The following is a 19,035-nucleotide window of genomic DNA, read 5'->3' as shown; positions in this document are numbered from 1 at the left end:
ATGCACTGCACTTTGCAAACACTAACTCAGGTCACAAGCTTCACAAAACTCTGAGGTGGGGACTTACTGCTCACTTTATGAAACAGACCTAGAGAGGGTAAGTGACAGGCCCAAAGTCACAGAGCTGGAAAGAGGTTGAGCTGGGATTCGAACCTAGCTCCAGAGTCCGCTGTGCACATAGCAGAAGCTCTACGTATACTTGGGGAAAAGGAAAAGCTTATTGTTGTCAGGCAGACGCTAGACCCCTGCAGGCTCGGTCTGCGCCCAACCCCACCCCCACCCCTCAGCTTTCCTCAAGCCCCGCCCCCACTCTGCCCCGCCCGGCCCCCGCGGGGAGCGGTCCCTCCTCCCCTGCCTGGGCGGAGCCGGCGCGGATCCGGGTGGCTGCGGCGGCGGCGCGGGGTCGGGGTCGCGGCCAAGACCAAGGCGCAGCGAGTTCGAAGGCAGAACGCCCGCGGGCATCGCCCCACACGAGAGGTGACACTCCCTCCCGTTAGGGAGCCCTGCACCTTTGCTTCTTAATAGGTCTGGGGGTACAGGGGGGATAGGAAAGGGCCCAGGGACCTGGGGAACAAAGGCGGGCGGCGTGGGAAGTCTCTTCCCTCGCCCCCCACCCAGCTGGGCTCTTCGGGGAGCGTTAACCGGGCGCGGGCGGAGCGGAGAGCCCAGCTGGGGACTTAGGCTGGGACCATATGGTGATGGGAGGGAGCGCTTGAGCTGCCTTGCACCGGCTGGGTTGCCCCACATCCAGTGAAGGGAAACAGGGCCAAACCCTCCAGGGACCCTCACCTGTCAGGAGTGAGGGAGGGTGGGCAGGTGATCAGAAAGAGGTGAGACTGACCGACAGGTGTGCGGGGGAGGGGAAGTGAGGGTTCCAGCCTGGAGGCCAGGCCCAGCATGGGGAAAGATTTCCTGTCTCTTCTCTTGCCCTCCTCAAACTAGTTCTCCCGGAACATGGGGTGGGGCCCTGCGGGCAGGGCAGGAAAGGGGGGCCACTTGGGTTCTTTTTAAAATGGAAAAAAGCCCCACAGGCCGTTTTGAAATAGTTATGCCTGGGATTCTCCTGCCAGTGTTCCTTCTACTCACCCAGGCCTTCTGGAGCCTCCCTGTGCAGCTCAGGGAGCAGCTGGGGAGACTGAGGCGTAGGGAGGGAATAAGGGCTGGGGGATGCCCTGGACCAAGATGAAGCAGCCCAACTATGAAGACAGACTGGCAGAAAAGGAAGTACTAGGTCTGGAGAGGGGTGATGGTCTGGGTGTCTTGATTATTATGTGACTGGGGTGGTTTCCTTAGACTTGGGGATTGTCACTCTCACCAAGCCAATGTGGGCTGGGGCTGAGGTGAGTCAGCCCTGCCCTAGGGAGACTGCCCAGCCCCTTTGACAAACAGAAGTTGGAAGGTACCTATTTGGGTACCTGGCCTTTTAACCTAGGCTGTATCCCCCCGAAACTCCTCTCCCTGTGGAGGTCAGCAAAGAGGTGGCCCTCCAGTGGCTGATACCTGTTAAAGTGAACACCAGGCTATAAGTGGGGGGTCCCCAGGTGGCAAGGCCTCCCTCCCCCCAGTTCATACCTGGGCCATGCCAGCTGCTCAGCCTGGGGCAAAGTCCACACCTATACCTTCTTAAAGATCTGGTTCCTCACTGGCCAGAGGAGGTACCCCAAGTGTCCCCCCAGCCTGGGCCCTTACATTTGGTCAAAATCCCCATTTTCCAGAGGAGGATACTGAAGCCCAGAGAGAAACAGTGATGTGTTCAGGGTCCAGGACTTGAACCCAGGCCTGACATGTGCACTGGAGCCCTTACTCTGGTGTTTGATTTCCTTGCAGGACCCCAGTCCTCCCCATCTGAGGATTTAGGCTTCCCCTTACCCCCAGGAGGCTCCCTGCCAAGATGGCATCAGCAGGAGACCCCCCCACCAGCCCTCGGGATGCTGCAGACCAGAACTTTGACTATATGTTCAAGCTGCTCCTCATCGGCAACAGCAGTGTGGGCAAGACATCTTTCTTGTTCCGCTATGCCGACGACTCCTTCACACCTGCCTTTGTCAGTACCGTGGGCATCGATTTCAAGGTCAAGACGGTCTACAGGCATGACAAGAGGATCAAACTGCAGATCTGGGTGGGCCAGCAGATGTCCTTGGGTCTTTGTTTGGGAGGGGCTGGAGTTCCTCCTGTGATGTTATATGAGGGGACAGGGCTGTGAAATGGGCCCCCCCCCCCAGAGTTAGGGAGGGGGTGTGGGGTAGGTATGATGAGTAGGGGAGCATTATCTATGTGATGAAGATCATTACCTATGTGATCATCAAATGGGGGGATGTGCCCTGTCCTGTGGAGTCTGAAAGGGAGATAGTGGGTAAGAAGTCCTGGCAACCATTGAGGAAGAGGTTTGGCTACCATCTCAGGAAACCCTAGGGGCCATGAATGAGCCTGCCTGCCAGTCAGAGCTGGTGTCTGCTGTTAACAATCACCATGGTAATGAGCACCACACTAGGGTGCCTGTAATAGGGCACTCTCTGGCTCAGGTGGCTCTTGTTTGTGGTCACTAAGTTGGTTCTTTAGAGGTGAGGTCAAAGGGACTTATAAGGGCCTCCCCAGTGGCGCCAGCGGTTGAGCGCTGGGTTGCGAAGCTGCCCGCAGCCTCTGCAGCGCTGGTTCGATCCCCGGCTGCTCCCCGGCCACCGGAGGAGGGTCCCACATGGCGCACAGACCTCTCCTGCCGCCCGCTGCTCCCCTCAGCAGTGTACTTCGGTCCTTCTGCCTGCTCTGCTCCCCGCTCTGGCTCTGGTGAATTCTCTCACCCTCCCGCGCTTCTGACTGTACCCAGTGCTTATATAAATAAATCTTTAAAAAAAAAAAAAAACAAAAGGGCTTATAAGTCTCTCAGAGGCCACAGATTCCCTCAGACTGGGAACCCTTTAAGGCCAGAGCCATGTCTCTCCCCTCATCCAGGAGACTATGTGGACAAGCCAGGTTTGTCCCATAAGACCAGAAGCTGTGCAGGCAGCCCCTATGATAGTCTAATTAGACTACAATTATGTGGGCTGGCCTGTGTTTCTGCCATGAGTCTAGAGGCTTTGAGGACAGGCCCATGTCTCCTGCCTTGACTGGACATTATATTGGCAGGTGCATGTCTCACCCATCAAACTGGGACTAAGCACAGAGCAGTGCTCCCTCAAAAAAGGTTCTCCAGGGGTGGGGTAGTGAACAGAGTGACTTCCAGCCACCTGACTCCACTGTTTGCCCAGGACACTGCGGGCCAGGAGCGCTACCGTACGATCACCACAGCCTACTACCGTGGTGCCATGGGCTTCCTGCTGATGTATGATGTCGCAAACCAGGAGTCTTTTGCTGCTGTGCAGGACTGGTGAGTGCTTGTTGACCACTGACACCCTTACTTTTGCCCTTCCCACCCCCATCCCTAATTCCAGTTCTATTTGCTCTCAAATTCCACAGGGCCACACAGATCAAGACTTATTCCTGGGATAATGCCCAGGTCATCCTTGTGGGGAACAAGTGTGACCTGGAAGACGAGCGTGTTGTGGCTGCTGAGGATGGCCGGAGGCTTGCTGATGACCTTGGTTAGTACAAAGCCTGGGACATGGGCCCTGGGCCTCCCACACCTAACTCTTATCCCTACCCTCAGGTTCTTGGTCCAATAGCAGTCACCAACAATTTGCTCTCTGAGGATCTGCCCAGAAAAATATCCACAAACATGCCACCTTCTCCAGTTAATTTCAGGAGATTCACCCACAGTTAAATCCTGATCCCCTCACTACCCTGTAAACCCAGACTCAGCAAAACCATTTCTGGAAGTTTATTCTACAGAATCCACACCCAAGTGGGAAATGATTTATTTATCAAACTGAAGCAGTGTTAGTAGGAGGAAAACCTTGACAACCTCACAGTGGGGGAAACAGCTAAACATAAAGTATACAGTTATGCTTTGCTTAATAACATTTTGGTCAGTGATGGACCACATAGAAGATGGTATCCCTGACAAGCCATACCACGTAGCTTAGGTGTAACAGGGTATACCATTTATACCATTTTATGATGTTTGCACAACATGAAATCACTTAATGATTCGTTTCGCAGAATATCCCCATCATTAAGTGGCATATGACTGTATATTTATACAGTGGAATACTACACAGCCATAAAAATGGATCAGGCTGTTCTTCATGTTTCACTATGGCAAGATCTATGGGATATATACTAATGTGGTAAAAGTAAACTGCAGAGTAATGGTTATTACTTCTTCCTTTAGTCCAGGGCTCAGCAAACAGTTTCTTAAAAGACCAGATAAGAATTTTCAGCCATAGAGTCTCAGTTGCAACCACTCAACTCTGCCTGAAAGTAGCTAAAGACAATAAACTAATGAATGAGTGTGGCCATTTGTCTATAAACTTATTTACAAAAGCAAGCAATGGGCCAGATTTGGTCTACAGCTTAGAGTTTGTTCACCCCTGCGTTAGTGTATAAAAAGGACAAGAAAAGAATAAAGAGTTATGTTTGCCTAAAGAAAATGTGGAAAGATAACAGAAATCTGGTAGCAGATACATATGACCTATATGTGTCTGAGAACTAGGAAGCCAGGGCACCAGATATGGGAGGGGGATTTTCAGTTTACCTTTTTGGAGTCAAGCAAAAGGATGATATTTTCAAAATTTAAGCTACATGATAATCTTATCCTGGAGTATTCTAGTATTCTAGGCTATCCCAGGACTTTCATTTTGGGAGATGGCATAATCACTGCTGGGAAAGGGCACGTTAAGGACCCAGACTTGGAGTTAGAATCCCAGTCTGCAACCCATCAGCTGTGGGACCTCAATCACATCGCCCCTCCTCTCTGTGCTTCCAATTCTCCATCTAGAAAACAGAGGTGAAAACTGTGTTTACTGCATAGAGCTGTTAGAAAGATTAAATAAGCTAATTCTGGCCCTGGTTGAACATTAACTCAGCATTATTTCTCGATAGCTTCATGATCTTGTACTACCAGTGACTTCAGCTCTCTGTGCCTGCACTTCCTTGTTTGTGCAACAGAGATGATAACAGCTCTACTTCATTGAGTTGTCACGAGGAGTAAATAAATGAGTTCTAATGTATGAGGCAGTAATAACAGAGCTGTGTGTGGGTTGCATATAAGGGTGAACATGACTGTGAGCTATTGGTTTTTTTGTATGTGGTTTTTTTTTTTTTTATTCCTGTGCACTATTGTTGATGCTTGTGAAACTCTCAGTACCATGTGGCTCTCAAAGCCAAAAATATTTATATCTGGCCCTTTAAAGAGAAAGTTCAAGGACTCTATGCTAAAATGGTCCTCTGTCTTTTTTGTTTCCCTTGCCATTGACTTTTTGGAGAAACTAGGTCTTTGTTCTATGGACTGTCTTCCATTTAAGTTTGGCTCTTTGTTCCCTTGTGGTGTCATGTAACCTGCTCCTCTGTCCCCTTTGGTTTCTGGGAATCCAGCCTGGTATGCTGTGGAGTCAGCTCATATGGTCAGACCCTGGGCCATCAATTTGCCTTGAACTGGTGAAATCAGCCATGACCCAGCCCTGGACTGGGATTCTTGCCCATACCTTCTTGCAGGGAACATCTAGTAACTGGGAGTGAGGGGGCTCCTACTAGGTCATTAAATTTAAAATATTGGAGTACAAAGTAGAAGATAAAATTTGATCCCAATTTTATAGGAAAAAGACCAGATGCACACACATACTCCTTAAAATCCAACCCTAACCATTGTGTATTTATTTTAAAAACACTGGAAAGCTAAATATCAAAAACCAGTAATAATTATTTTTGGGTGATAAGATTACATATATTTCTTATCTGTCTTGATATTTTTCAGGATGTAGTATCTAGCTTCTGCAGTAAATTTCCAGTGAATATTTATAATCAGGAAAAAAAGTTAAAAAAAAAACCACCAGAGAAGGTATGCCAGACTTTCCCCAGAAGACAATATAGTGACATTGATGATGACGGCTTATAGTAGATCTAATTCAGGCTTTGCCTCTGTCATTCATTCATTGAATTGTAAGCAAATAGTAACTGAGCACCATCTCTTTGCCAAGCACCAGGCTGGAGAAGTAGTGGACAAGTGTAGGGGTAGGATGGGCCACTGAGCAGGTTTCCTATGATCGGAGCAGACCAGGTAAAGGAGAGTCTTGGAGCCCTCGGTGGCTTTCTCATGCATTGCAGCAACCAGGCACACGGCAGGCAGGGGTGCCAGGGGGCCAGGAGGCCTGCAGGCCTCCTAGCTTTCCCCCCCCCCCCCCAACCAAGTCTTCACTCTGGGCTTCTCTCTCCTGCCTCTCCTGCTCCCGGTTCTCTTGCTGCTGCTTCTCTTCTGCTTCTCTTGATGGCTGCCTCAGTACTCCTCCCATGGCCCACAGAAGTAAACAAGACAGTTTGCAACGATGTAACAACTGCAGGTGCCCCATCTGGCAGGGCAAACCTAATGGTCAGAGGGCAGAAAAGCCTGAAAACCATTTACCCTACAACAAGGCGGACAGAAATCCTGGGATTCTAGTAGTCGGGATGGATAGTAAATAGATAACTACACACACTACTATTTAACTATTTATATTTTTATATTATAACATTTTACAGTCTGACAAGTGCTGGCATAGAGCCCTGTTTATGCTGTGCTATGGGTAATATGGTAGATGTTTATCTGGATTTCTCACCCACTTTAGTGGGGGTTACAGGTGAGGACCCATTAGGGGCAATTCAGGGACAGTTACCTGCAGGTAGAGCCTGAACCAACCTTTCAGAGGAATAGAAAGTACTATCATCTACCCTCTTACTTTCATGTCATTGGGCCACATTTTGTAGCCGAGGGGCCTCGGGCAGATCCCCAAAGTCTTTGCACCACTTTGGAAATGTGAAAAATGACATACAAATTATGATGGCCTGAGAATATTCAAAGCCACTTTGTGTCCCCCATCCTGAGGTATCAACCAACCTGTCCTCCCTCCTGAGGCCCAAGGTGGTATAGCTGGATTATTCACGGAATGATTATTTCAGCCAGGCAGCTGGGTTTGAATCCCAGCTGTGCCACCAGTTACTTGTGTGAATTTAGATGAGTGACTTGCCCTCTCTGTGCAGCACCAATTGACAAAAACCAGTCATCCACGGGCACCCCAGTGCTTGCTGGACACCAGGACACCCCATAGATGCTAGTACCTGGAGTCTTGCAGCCACTGCCTTGTTAACTAGAGATTTTTAACAGTAGCCATACCAGGCTGCTTCTGCAGCTCTTTATCATCATCAATATTATTGTTCCCACTGCACAGATGAGCAAGCTGAGGTTGGAAAGACCAAAGTACTCAATCCAGGACCAGGCTTGAGACTCAGGTTTGGGTGGCACCACAGCCCAGGCTCTGTCTGTGGCGGGGGCTATCTTATGGGTGTCCCTTCTTGTGTCCTTTCAGGTTTTGAGTTCTTTGAGGCCAGTGCCAAGGAAAACATCAACGTGAAACAGGTCTTCGAGCGCCTGGTGGACATCATCTGTGAGAAGATGAATGAATCCTTGGAACCCAGCTCCAGCTTGGGCAGCAATGGGAAAGGCCCAGCCCTGGGGGACACTCCACCCCCCCAGCCAAGTGGCTGCAGCTGCTAGAAATGGTCCCTAACCCGCACCCACTCCCTACGGCCTCAGCAGGGACTGTGATGGAGCCATGAGCACAAGGGCTGTTTCTAAACTCAGGGCACTGCCGCCCTTGCCTCCCATCAGCTGCCCCTTACTCCTGCATGGCCTGTTCCCTCACCATGGCCACCAACAGTCCCTGACATAGGCCTCAGGCCCTGGGGACTCCACAGTGAAGGCAGGGACTGGGGACATTGACATGCCTGAACTTGCTGCTTTTCAGGGGTTTTAATGGCAGTGGTGTGGGCGGCATGGTCACCCCTGCCTGGTGGAGGGTATCCAGTGCCTTCTGCATTAGGACCATTGTCCAGGGCCATTCTGTTGTTGGGTATGTGTTGGACCTTGCTTGATGTTCACAGGCAAGATGGTTTGTTTTCTCCCTCATGTAGTGTGGGTTCTCAGAATTAATCTCTGGAGATATGGAAGGCAGCTCCTCTTTCTCAGGTCCCCCAATCTGTTCCCCAAGCCTGTCTGTGAACCTCTTTTAAGACCTCAGTGTGCTGAGGTGGGAGGTGATTTGGCCTCTGTAGACTCCTCCCTTCTGGCCTGCAGATCCTCCGCCTGTAAAAACAGTATTACAGCAGCTTTTCCCATTGTAATGGGATAGGGAGTCAGCCCCCCTCCGCCTTGCTTTCAGGGACCCCAAAAAGTGCCTTCCGAGCTTACCCAGAATTCTACATCACCCATCATCCATCACCCTTTTCACTGTTCTGGCTTATCCACTGAATTTCTGATCCAAAATTGAATTCTGGAACTACCAATTGGCTGTGTCAGATGGAGCAGAGAATCTCTCAACCGCTGGCATTCCTGCATGGGGCTTTTTACCAGTAGTTAACCTCAGAGCCATGAGCCTCCCGGCCAGGTTCCCCTCCTACCCCCACACCCCTGTTGGCTGGAAGTGTTTGGGGCTTTTTGACTGGTAGTGCTTTAAGCAATGCCTTTCCACATCTTACATCCTGCTAGAAAAGGAAATTGAGCAATGTTTAGAATCTGCCCTTGCTGGAGACTTTCCAAAGTGAGGACTTGGCTCCTCCCGCTTGAGGACCCTTGAACACCTGGTTTGTTTCCTAAGTCATGTCATTAGTGAGCCCCAGTGATGTGACATTTTCTGCTAAGGTAGGCGTCACTCAAAGGAATGCTTTGTGCTTGGACCAGAGGGATGAGGAAGCAGAATTGTATAACTGCTATTTCTTGCACATCAGCAGCCACAGCTTGGGATTGGCAGCTTGATGAAGGGATGGGCTGGGCTAAGTCCCCCTGGTTGGGGCACAGCACAGCTGGGGAACTCATGAGGCTAAAATCTCCAGCTGCTGAGGCTCCTGCTGGGAAGTTATGTGTAACTTGGGGATCTACATTGCAGACACTCCTTTGTCCCCTTTTCCCTGGCTCAGCAGCCCCACAAAGTCAAAACTGATGGCATAACACCATCTGCCTCAGAACACCAACAGACGTGCCAGTTGACCAACACTGTAGCCTTAAACCTCTTCCTTCTCAGGTTAGGTTCAAGTTTAAGTTTAATATTACTCTAGATTAAATTTCTTCCTAAAAGATCCTATTCGCCTCATACCAAGGACTAGCTATCCGTAGAGCTTGAAAGTGAGGATATCTTTGTATGCCAACAAATTAGATTTCTCACTGTGAAGTGAGTAAGTTGCTGAAAACATAAAGTGAGTATCTGAATGTTTCAGGTGGAAGTCAAGTATTCTAGTTTTAATATAAAAGTGAAATTAAAGCAGCTAAAAAGTGTATGCACCACAGTCTAGCGGGAGTCTAATGTCTAGTGCATTTTCCTTAAGCTGCTGCCAGGAAGATGTGGTGGAACAGGGTCGTTATATGAGGGACAAACTGACTTGGCACCACCTATATGATAAAATACAGCTTTGGCTGCTTCATGTACCTGACTTGGCCTAAGCTTCCTGTTTACACATGATTTTTTAACAGTTTGGTTTCAAGTAGCAACTGAGACAACTGCCTCTGGGAATAAAGTAGGTTAACTTTTTTTGTTGTAAAAATAGTACAAGTTTTTATTTTATGATGTTTGGGGGCAATGTTTGACTCCTGATGGGCTTTAGGAAGCTGAAACTGATGTCTTCAAAGATCACTGTGGAGATAGAAGTTTGTTAAGTTTACAAACAACAATTAAACCAAAGGCTGTGTGACTTCCCACCTCCCCGGAGACTAAGGCTGTGGCAGCCCTTGAGGTGGTTCTGCACCAGTGCCATCCCTTCTTACCATTCACTTTTAGCAATTTGTCTTTCTAAAGGCAGTTTCAGTGATTTACATGTCTGGTTAAGTGTTCTGCTTTTTTTTCTTTCTTCTTTTGGCTTCTCCAGGCATAATTTTCTTGTGTCTTTCTCTCCTCATTAAAAAAATATGGGGTAAAGTTTGTTCTCAGTGTCAAGCACTAGTTCCACTGGCTGACTTCTCCCTGATGATCCTGAAACACTATGGTGAGAGCTTTTGACCTGGTCATTTGTATCCTGGGTGTGGTTCTGTGTAAGTGATTCTTTGATGTCCATTTAGAAAAACATGCACTTTTCTCCACAAGGAAAATTAAATTAAAGCCATTATGCCCAAATGTGGTGACTTATTTCCATTAGTGAAATGTTTTCAGGAAGAGATGGGCTGATTCACAGCCAAATAGATGGTTGATTGAGGGCCATGCAGCAGAACCTGGATCAGGCCATGGAAGCTCTGCTCTGGGGCTGCCTCAAACCAAGCCACATAGTCACTGTCTTGCTTCTGGAAAATTCCCCAATTAATCCTAGTGAGGTCTGACTTACCCTCAGCATCCAGAGGATACCTGTGAGCACTTGAGTTGAGTCAAATCCCTCCATTGTTCAAACCTTCCATGGTTCCCACTTTACCTGGGGTAAAATCCAAAGTCTTTACCTGCTCACTCCGACCCGTCACCTCCCTACCCTCAACTCTTCCCACTTTCCCTGCTCCAGTCACATTGGCCTCCTTGACTCTATTTAGGTATGCTAGACCCCTGCCTGAGGGCTTTTGCACTGGCTATTCCCTCAGCCTGCAAGGCTCTCAACCTAGGTAATATGACTTCCCTCACCTCCTCTTTCAAGGCAATCTCACCTCATTGACCCCCGTTTAGTGCCACAACCCCTCAGTATTTCTGATGTCGCTTTTCCTATGCTCCCCACAGCCCCTAGAATCTAAAATACTATTTAATTTATTGATATAACTTAAATAAGTGTCCCTTTCACTAAACAGTCATGGCAGGGCAACACTGAGGAATGAATTGTGTGTACTCCCCTAAGTGCGATGGCATTGTCCATGGAGACAACCATTGTATCTGTGTTCTGTCATTGATCTAAATGTCATTAAGTAATGCATAACGAATATCTCAAATGCAGGGATTTAAATTTTTTTTTTAAATTATCTTACCCAGGGTCCTCTCTGTGACATAACAGAAACGAAATATTTGGTCTTTGGTTTCTGGCACACAGCTCCTAAAACCCTTGGGTCATCCTAGTGATGTGTCTTTTGCATGCTAAAGAGGACTTGTGGGTGGGGATTTCTGTATAGTTTTAAAATGGGAACCAGAAAGACCAAGGCTGGATTACATGATTGGAACTTTCTGTCCCATCCATTCTCCACATTTAGGGAGAGGGGCTAGAGATTGAGTTAATCACCAGTGGTCAGTGGTTTTATTAAGCATATCTACCTATGAAAACCTCTGTAAAAAACTCCTGAACAACAGGGTTAAGTGTTCAGTTGGTGAGCACATAAAGGTGCTGGAGGCCATGAGACAGCATGGAAGCTCTGTGCCCTTCCTCATGCTTTGCCCTGTGCATTTCTTCCACTGGCTGTTCCTGAGTTGTAGCCTTTCTTTTTAAATGATAGGATTCATGAAATTCATGTCATCCTTGCACAAAGAGCCATGCTAACCTGTTCTGTACTATTGCTTTTTTTGAGTTATCAATAATTATCAAACCTGAAAGGGGGGTATAGGGTCCCCCGACTTTGTAGCTCAGTCATACATAAGTGTGGGTCACTTGGGAACCCAGTATTTCCAACAAACATCTGAAATGCAGACATTATTGTGGGATTGAGCCCTTAAACCTGTGGTGTCTGTTGCAAAATCTGGGATGCGTCAGAGTAGAATTGTAGGACACTTGTTTAGTGCCTGCAGAGAATTAGTTGGTGTGGAGAAAACCCCCCACATTTGGTGTCAGAAGTGTTTTATATAAAAACAGTTCAACAGGAGCTCCACAGATGTTTGTTGAATGAATGCACTAACTGCAGAGTGCTAGACTGTGTTATATCCAGGTATTACATACTGCCCCAGTATTCTCAACCTTCCTCTTTGAGGTGGCTTCTTCTGAACCAGACAATCTTTGGTAAAAGCTCCTCTCTCCTGGTCGTATATTCTAAGTTCCCAAACCTAGCCTCTCAGTTTGGGTCCCACTTCCATGCCTAAAACAACAACCATTAGATACACAAAACATTTTGATTGACCAGCAGGGATTACATGGCCGCCCCTCCTTAATTGATGGAAATCTTAGAGGTGGGCTGGTTTCAAAGAAAACCTAGGGTGTTCTTGTCAAAAGTGGGAGATGTGGTCTCCCTGTGGTGTAAGGGTTTAGGACACAACCTATGAAGCTGTCCGCAGCCACTGCGGCGTGAGTTTGATCTCTGGCCAGGCAGCTACCCACGTGGCTCAGGAGACTTCTCCTGACTCAGCTGCTGCTCCCCTCAGCATGTATTTAGTCGATCTGCCTGTTCTGTTCCCCACTCTGTCTTTGGTGAATCCTCTCACCCCCGCCCCCGCCACTTCTGACCTGTAACCCAGTTCTTGTATGCATAAATAAATCTTTTTTTTTAAAAAAAAGTGGGAGATGATTGCAGTGACAGCAAATATGATATGCCCATTTTCTCCTCTTCAAAAAGCCATCCCCCAACCTCCCCTGCAAAGAAAGAGGAAGAATTGATGAGGCACTGTTTCCGCAATCATCAACAAAAGAATTGATTCAGGCAGCAGTGGTCATTGATCAAGTCCTTGGTTTACTGATTCTCAGACATAACCATCAGTTAGAATCACCTGGATGTGTGTAAAAAGTATCCATGCCCTGGACACAGACCAGTACAATTCAATCAGAAGATGGAGAGATGGGATCCAGATTTAGGTTATTTTGTTAACACTTCTCCACAGGCAGGGCTGAGAAGAGTGAGTTACAGGAAATACAGGGGAGAGAGGAACAAGGTAGAGTTACCATAGAAAAGCAAAAAGCAAATCCAGAAGGTGGTGTAAAAGTGAGTAAGGCCTGGGGATGCATGGAGACTATCATTAATAATGCTATGTTGCATATTTGAAAGCTGCTGAGAGAGTAGATTTTAAAAATTCTCATTGGGGCCTCTCTGGTGGCGCAAGGGGTTAAGCTTCAGCACTGTGAAGCAGTCTGCAGCCACTGCAACATGAGTTCAACCCCCAGCCATGGAGCTACCCACATGGCGCAGCAGACCTCCCCTGACTTGCCCGCTGCGTCTCTCAGCAGTGTATTTCAGTAAACCCACCTATTCTGTTCCCCACACTGTCTCTGGTGAATCCTTTAACCCCCTGCACCTCTGGCTAGTACCCCAGTTCTCGTACACATAAAAAAATAAATCTTTAAAAAAAAGTTCTCATGACACACACACAAAACTTTTGTATCTATGTATGCTGACAAATATTAACTGTACTCACTATGATGACCATTTTGCAGTATGTGCAAATATTGAAGCAGTGTGCTGTACATCTGAAACTAATATGATATTATGAGCCAATTATAGCTTTAAAAAAAAACAAAGAAATGAAACATAAGCATTTTTGAGCCAATAGGAAAAATTCAGTGATGGCCTGGGTATTGGGTGATGCCAAGGAAATATCTATTAATTGCCTTATGTGTTGGCTCAGGTTGTTCAGGTTGCTGTAACTGAATGTCATAGGCTGGGAAGTTTATAAACATTTATTTCTCACAGCTCTGGAGGTTGGAAAGTCCAAGATCAAGGCATCAGTAGATTCAGTGTCCAGTGACAACCGTTTCCTGGTTCATAGATGGCCATCTATTTGCCACATCCTCATATGGCAGAAGGGATGAGGGAACTCTCTGGGGTCTGTCTTTTTTAAGATACTAATTCCACTCATGAGGGCTCCACCCTATAACCTGATCACCTCTCGAAGGCCCCCTGTCCTGAGTCCATCACCATGGGGGTTTCAACATGTGCATGGGGTTGGGAGAAGGAGGGGGAGATACACAGTGAGTCAGGTGTGCTAATGGCATTAGGGTTAGGGACACAAATGTGTACATTTTTATTTTTTTAAAGATTGATTTATTTATGCCTACAAGAACTGTGATACAGGCCACAGGTGTGGATGGTGAGAGGATTCACCAGAGACAGAGGTGAGAACAGAACAGGCAGACTGACTGAAATACACTGCTGAGGGGAGCAGTGGGCGAGCCAGGAGAGGTCTGCTGCGCCACGTGGATTGCTCCCTGGCTGGCTGGGGGGATCGAACGCGTGTTGCAGTGGCTGTGGACTGCCTCATAGGTTGAGTCCCTTGAGCCACCAGGGAGGCCCCCCAAATGTGTACATGTTTAGATGTGTAAAATGAGGTGAATGGGGGGAAGAATGACATTGTGATTACTTTTGAAGTCCTTCATCAAAGGGAAAAAAGGGATCATAAAATAATATGTCAAACTCTTGGTGAGTGTAAACATTTTAGATTTTTTTTCACAAAATAATTTACAAAACAAACAGTGGCATGACAGCAAAGACTGGGTCATTCCATTTAGGTCCTTAGAACTAAAATCATCACCAGCTGATATGGAAATTAAAATAAAAAAGGAAGAAAAACCAGTCAGTATGATAGGGGTTTCTGAATCTTTTATTATCAATAAATCTCCCTCCCCAAATCAGTGAATGCCACAGAGAAATCAAAACAAGACCATGTCCTCAGCAGCCAGGTGGGCTTAGGTGTTTGTCCTCCAGAGATCTGTCATCTTAACTTGACAAACAGCAGCAAGGTGGTGAAGGTTCCCAACAGCTAAAATGGGAGAAGAAAGAAGCACTGAACCAACTCGAGAGACCTCCATACCCAAATCAAATCAAACAGGGGGGTAGCATCCTGTTCCAGAAAGGTGAAGGCAGGGTTTTAAAGATGGCTGAAGATTCCTCAGGGTCAAGTTGGAACCAATTTGACAGTCAACATGGTTGATCTCAGCGGTAGGTAGAAGGTGAAGGATTTTCATGGTGCTTGCCAGCTCTTCTCCTTTTGCTTCTTGTCTCTACCCTCCTGCCTGCACCTGAGTTCTGTAGACTGTTTCCCAGAATCCCCTGCCCCCTCACTTCCTGTTAGGTTAGGACAGTAGGAAGCACCAGCAGGAGAGTGGGGCAGGAGGAAAGTTTGTACTATTTCTTTCTCACTCCCTATTTTCTTCTGCCCATAATGATCTCTCCATGACCATGTCTGTGGACAAATGGCCCCTCCTCCTTGGCTCTTGCTTTGCTACCCCTATCAGGCCTAGGGGAATAGCCTCCTCATTTTCTTAACCCTGTCCACTCACCTGTAAGGAGACCCCTGGGAGCTTCTTAAATGGACAACTTGGGGGATGATTTTCTATAATCCCACTGCTGCAACACCTTTGGTGAAGACAGTGTGGTACACTTTGCTAACACATTCAAAAGTTTACATTAGTACAATGGAAAAATATGCCCATTTTTAAAATACAATCAGGGCCTCCCTGGTGGTGCAGGGATTAAAGACAGGGCTATCAAGCTATCACCAGCTTCTACAGCGCAAATTCCATCCCCACTCGGTTAGGGAGCAACACACATGGCACGGCAGACATCTCCTGTCCCACCCGCTGCTCCCCCTGCACCTCTGGCTTATACCCCAGTTCTTGTATGCGTAAATAAATCAATCTTAAAAAAAAAAATCAGACCGATGAGATGAATCCATGACTCATCTTGTGGTGATCTACAGAAAGTTACTACTACATATTAAAAATCAACTGGAGGGAAGCACATAAGGAAAACTTAGGGGCCCAGAGGAATAGAAAATTTTTTTAAATCCCAGTGTGGTTTTTTTTTTAAGATTTATTTATTTATGCATGGAAGAACTCGTTCTGCAGAGGCTTCGTAGTGCTGTGCTTAACCCTCTGCGCCACTAGGGAGAACTAACTGTCTTGTTTCTTTGACAATATTTTATCTATCTATCTATCTATCTATCTATCTATCTATCTATCTATCTATCTATCTATTTATTTATTGATACATGCACTGGGTACAGTCAGAAGCGCAGGAGGGTGAGAGAATTCACCAGAGCCAGAGCGGGGAGCAGAACAGGCAGAAGGATCGAAGTACACTGCTGAGGGGAACAGCAGGTGGCAGGAGAGATCTGCACGCCATGTGGGACCCTCTCCGGTGGCCTGGGATCGCACAGGCGCTGCAGAGGCTGCGGGCAGCCTTGCATCCCAGCGCTCAACCACTGCGCCACCGCCACCGGGGGAGGCCCTATTTTATTTATTTTTTAAAATTTATTTATTTATGAATACAAGAGCTGGGGTACAGGCCAGAGATGCAGAGAGTGAGAGGATTCACCAGAGACAGAGTGGGGAACAGAACAGGCAGATTAACTGAAGTACACTGCTGAGGGGAGCAGCGGGTAAATCAGGAGAGGTCTGCTGTGCCATGTGGGTTGCTCCCTGGCTGGCCTGGGATCGAACTCATCCTGCAGAGGCTGTGGATTGCTTCACATTGCTGTGCTTTTAACTCCTTGCACCATCAGGGAGGCCCCGACAATATTTTAAAGTTATTTTCTTAGTGATTGTCCTGGAGGTTACAATACATCTAAACCTTGTGAAACCTAGTTTGGATTAATATTATATTAATTTTAGGAGCATACTAAGACTTTGTTCCTATATAACTGTCTCTACACCTTCCTTTGTGCTGTTATTGTCATGCGAATTACATCTTAATATAAGTCTATCAACAAGATATATATAGTTTTGCCTTAGGCAGTTATCTTTTAAATGAGGTAGGAGCAGAAAAGTTTTAATAAAAATTATTTTTATACTGCAGTTCCCTGAGGAAACTTCTTTTGTTCAATGTCATTTTATTGTAACATTGATGAGAAAAAAACGATCTTGGCTGAAGCTGAAAAAACAATGTTATTCATGGACCTGTTTTTGTTATCTGTTACTTCACTCAAAGTCACAATTTCTAACAGTCTATTATTGATGTTGTGAGGACTTACTGCACTGTCTTAACTTATGTATGTAGTTATCTTTTGCAGTGCTTTTTATTTCTTCATGTGTATTCAAGGTGATGTCATTTTTAATTCCAAGACAAGTTAGGGTTAAGTAGACAGCTTCAGGGACAGTATAGGCAGGAACTTCAGGAGAGTTATACAGGCTTCTGAGATAAGGACAATAAATTCTAAGAAGTGCTAACCAAAATAGACACCAGAGATGAGGTAAAAGAAGTCCAGGAGGACTAAACAAAGACAGTAAAACTTGAAAGAATAAGACCTTGGACAGGGGAGGTAAAACTCTAAGAGCTGAGAAAATGGGCACATCTGCCCAGACAAGTATGGCCACTAGGAGAAAGAGCCCATCACAAAATAAAATGAGGAGATTTTAAAATAGAGGGAAACAAAGGTTTAAGTACCCGTAGACATGAGCCCACAATGGCTTCCTTGTCCCTCCCAAGTACAGCATACTTGGGAGTCCTTACTTTCTTCCTTTAAATAAACTTTACTTTCTTAACAAAATTTGTCTCTTTCTGTTTATTTAATCTAAAACATCTGCAAATCCTTTTTACGGCTTCGTGAGACTCCAACCCGCAGTGGTCCAGTGGCTGTATCAGCGCTACCACTGCAGCCTGGGATCTGGTCCTGGCTGGGAGACTAGGCCTGAAAACCTGAAATTACGGAATCAGTTTGTTCTTTCGTTGGAATCTGAAGGATTCCCTTTAGTATTTCTAGTAGGCCTTATGTGTCTGCTCATGATTAATTATCTTGATATTTGTTTATCTGGGAGTGTCATAATTTCTTCTTAGTTTGTGTAAGAACTTTCTGGGTATAGAATTCTTAGCTGGTAGGTGTTTCTTGCAGTCTCTGAATATGTCATCCAACTGCTTTTAGTCTTCAAGGTTTCTGAAGAGAGATCAGCTATTATTCTTATCAAGGATGCCTTGTTCTTGGTAAGTCTTTTTATTTAGCTTTATTTTAATGAGAATATGCACCGGAACAAGCATAGTATTTTCTTTTCAATAAATGGTGCTGGGAAAACTAGACCACTACATGCAAAAAAAATGAAACTGGACCACTACCTCTCACCATGCACAAAGACCAACTCAAAATGGATGACCTGAAGGTAAGACCTGAAACCATACAATATATAGAAGAAAACACAGGCAAAACACTCCATGACATACATCTCAGAGACACCGTTAAAGACTCATCCCCCAAAGCAAAGAAGATGAAGGAAAAGATAAACAGCTAGGATTACATCAAACTGAAAAACTTCTGTATAGCAAAGGAGACAGTAACCAAGACAAAGAGATAACCCACAGATTGGGAGAAAATATTTGCATTATACACACCTGATAAGGGTCTTATATCAAAGATCTATATAAAACTCGCACAACTCAACAAAAACAAAATAAAGAATCCAGTAAAAAAGCTAAAAAGACACTTCTCCAAAGAGGAAATTCAGATGTCCAACAGGCACATGAAAAAATGCTCTACATCACTTATAATCAGGGAAATGCAAATCAAAATCACAATGAGATACTATGTCACACCAGTAAGAATGGCCCACATTGAAAAAACTAACAACAACAAATGCTGGCAAGGATGTAGAGAAAAATGAACCCTTTTACATTGCTGATGAGAATGCAAACTAGTTCAACTACTATGGAAAGTCATGTGGAAGAGTCTCAAATTACTAAAAATGGCACTACCATATGACCCAGCAATTCCACTCCTAGGAATCTACCCAAAGAACACAAAAATATTAATTTGAAAGGAAACCTACACTATGTTTACTGAAGCACTATTTATAATAGCTAAGACATGAAAACAATCTAAATGCCCAAAACAGATGACTGGATCAAGAAGATGTGGTACATATACACAATGGGGTACTACTCAGCAATCAAAAAAGATAAACTCATGCCATTTGCAGCAACATGGATAGAGCTGGAAGGGATTATGCTCAGTGAAATAAGTCAGAAGGGACCCACTTGGTAGTGCAAGGGGTTAAGTCTCAGCACTATGAAGCTATTGGCAGCCACTGCAACCTCAGTTTGAACCCCAACCAGGGAGCTAACCCACATGGCTCAGCAGACCCCTCCTGACTTGCCCACTGCTCCTCTCAGCAGTATAT

At 46.1% G+C, this 19,035-nt stretch overlaps 1 protein-coding gene across 1 annotated transcript; it reads left to right on the top strand.

The window, feature by feature from the left end:
• Nucleotides 1–402: 402 nt before the first annotated feature.
• Nucleotides 403–10,642, top strand: RAB3D (RAB3D, member RAS oncogene family). The gene is made up of 5 exons (XM_037505845.2): nucleotides 403–477; nucleotides 1,828–2,119; nucleotides 3,246–3,364; nucleotides 3,454–3,578; nucleotides 7,434–10,642. Exons 2-5 carry the CDS (start codon nucleotides 1,892–1,894, stop codon nucleotides 7,619–7,621), a joined length of 660 nt encoding a protein of 219 aa, XP_037361742.1. The 5' UTR covers nucleotides 403–477; nucleotides 1,828–1,891; the 3' UTR covers nucleotides 7,622–10,642.
• The last annotated feature ends 8,393 nt before the right edge of the window (nucleotides 10,643–19,035 follow it).

This window comes from Talpa occidentalis, unplaced genomic scaffold, assembly GCF_014898055.3.
Source record: "Talpa occidentalis isolate TD23 unplaced genomic scaffold, MPIMG_talOcc4v2.1 talOcc4.12, whole genome shotgun sequence".
Lineage (NCBI taxonomy): Eukaryota > Metazoa > Chordata > Mammalia > Eulipotyphla > Talpidae > Talpa > Talpa occidentalis.
Note: the sequence above shows the minus strand (reverse complement) of the source record. Positions and strands in the feature narration are given on the sequence as shown.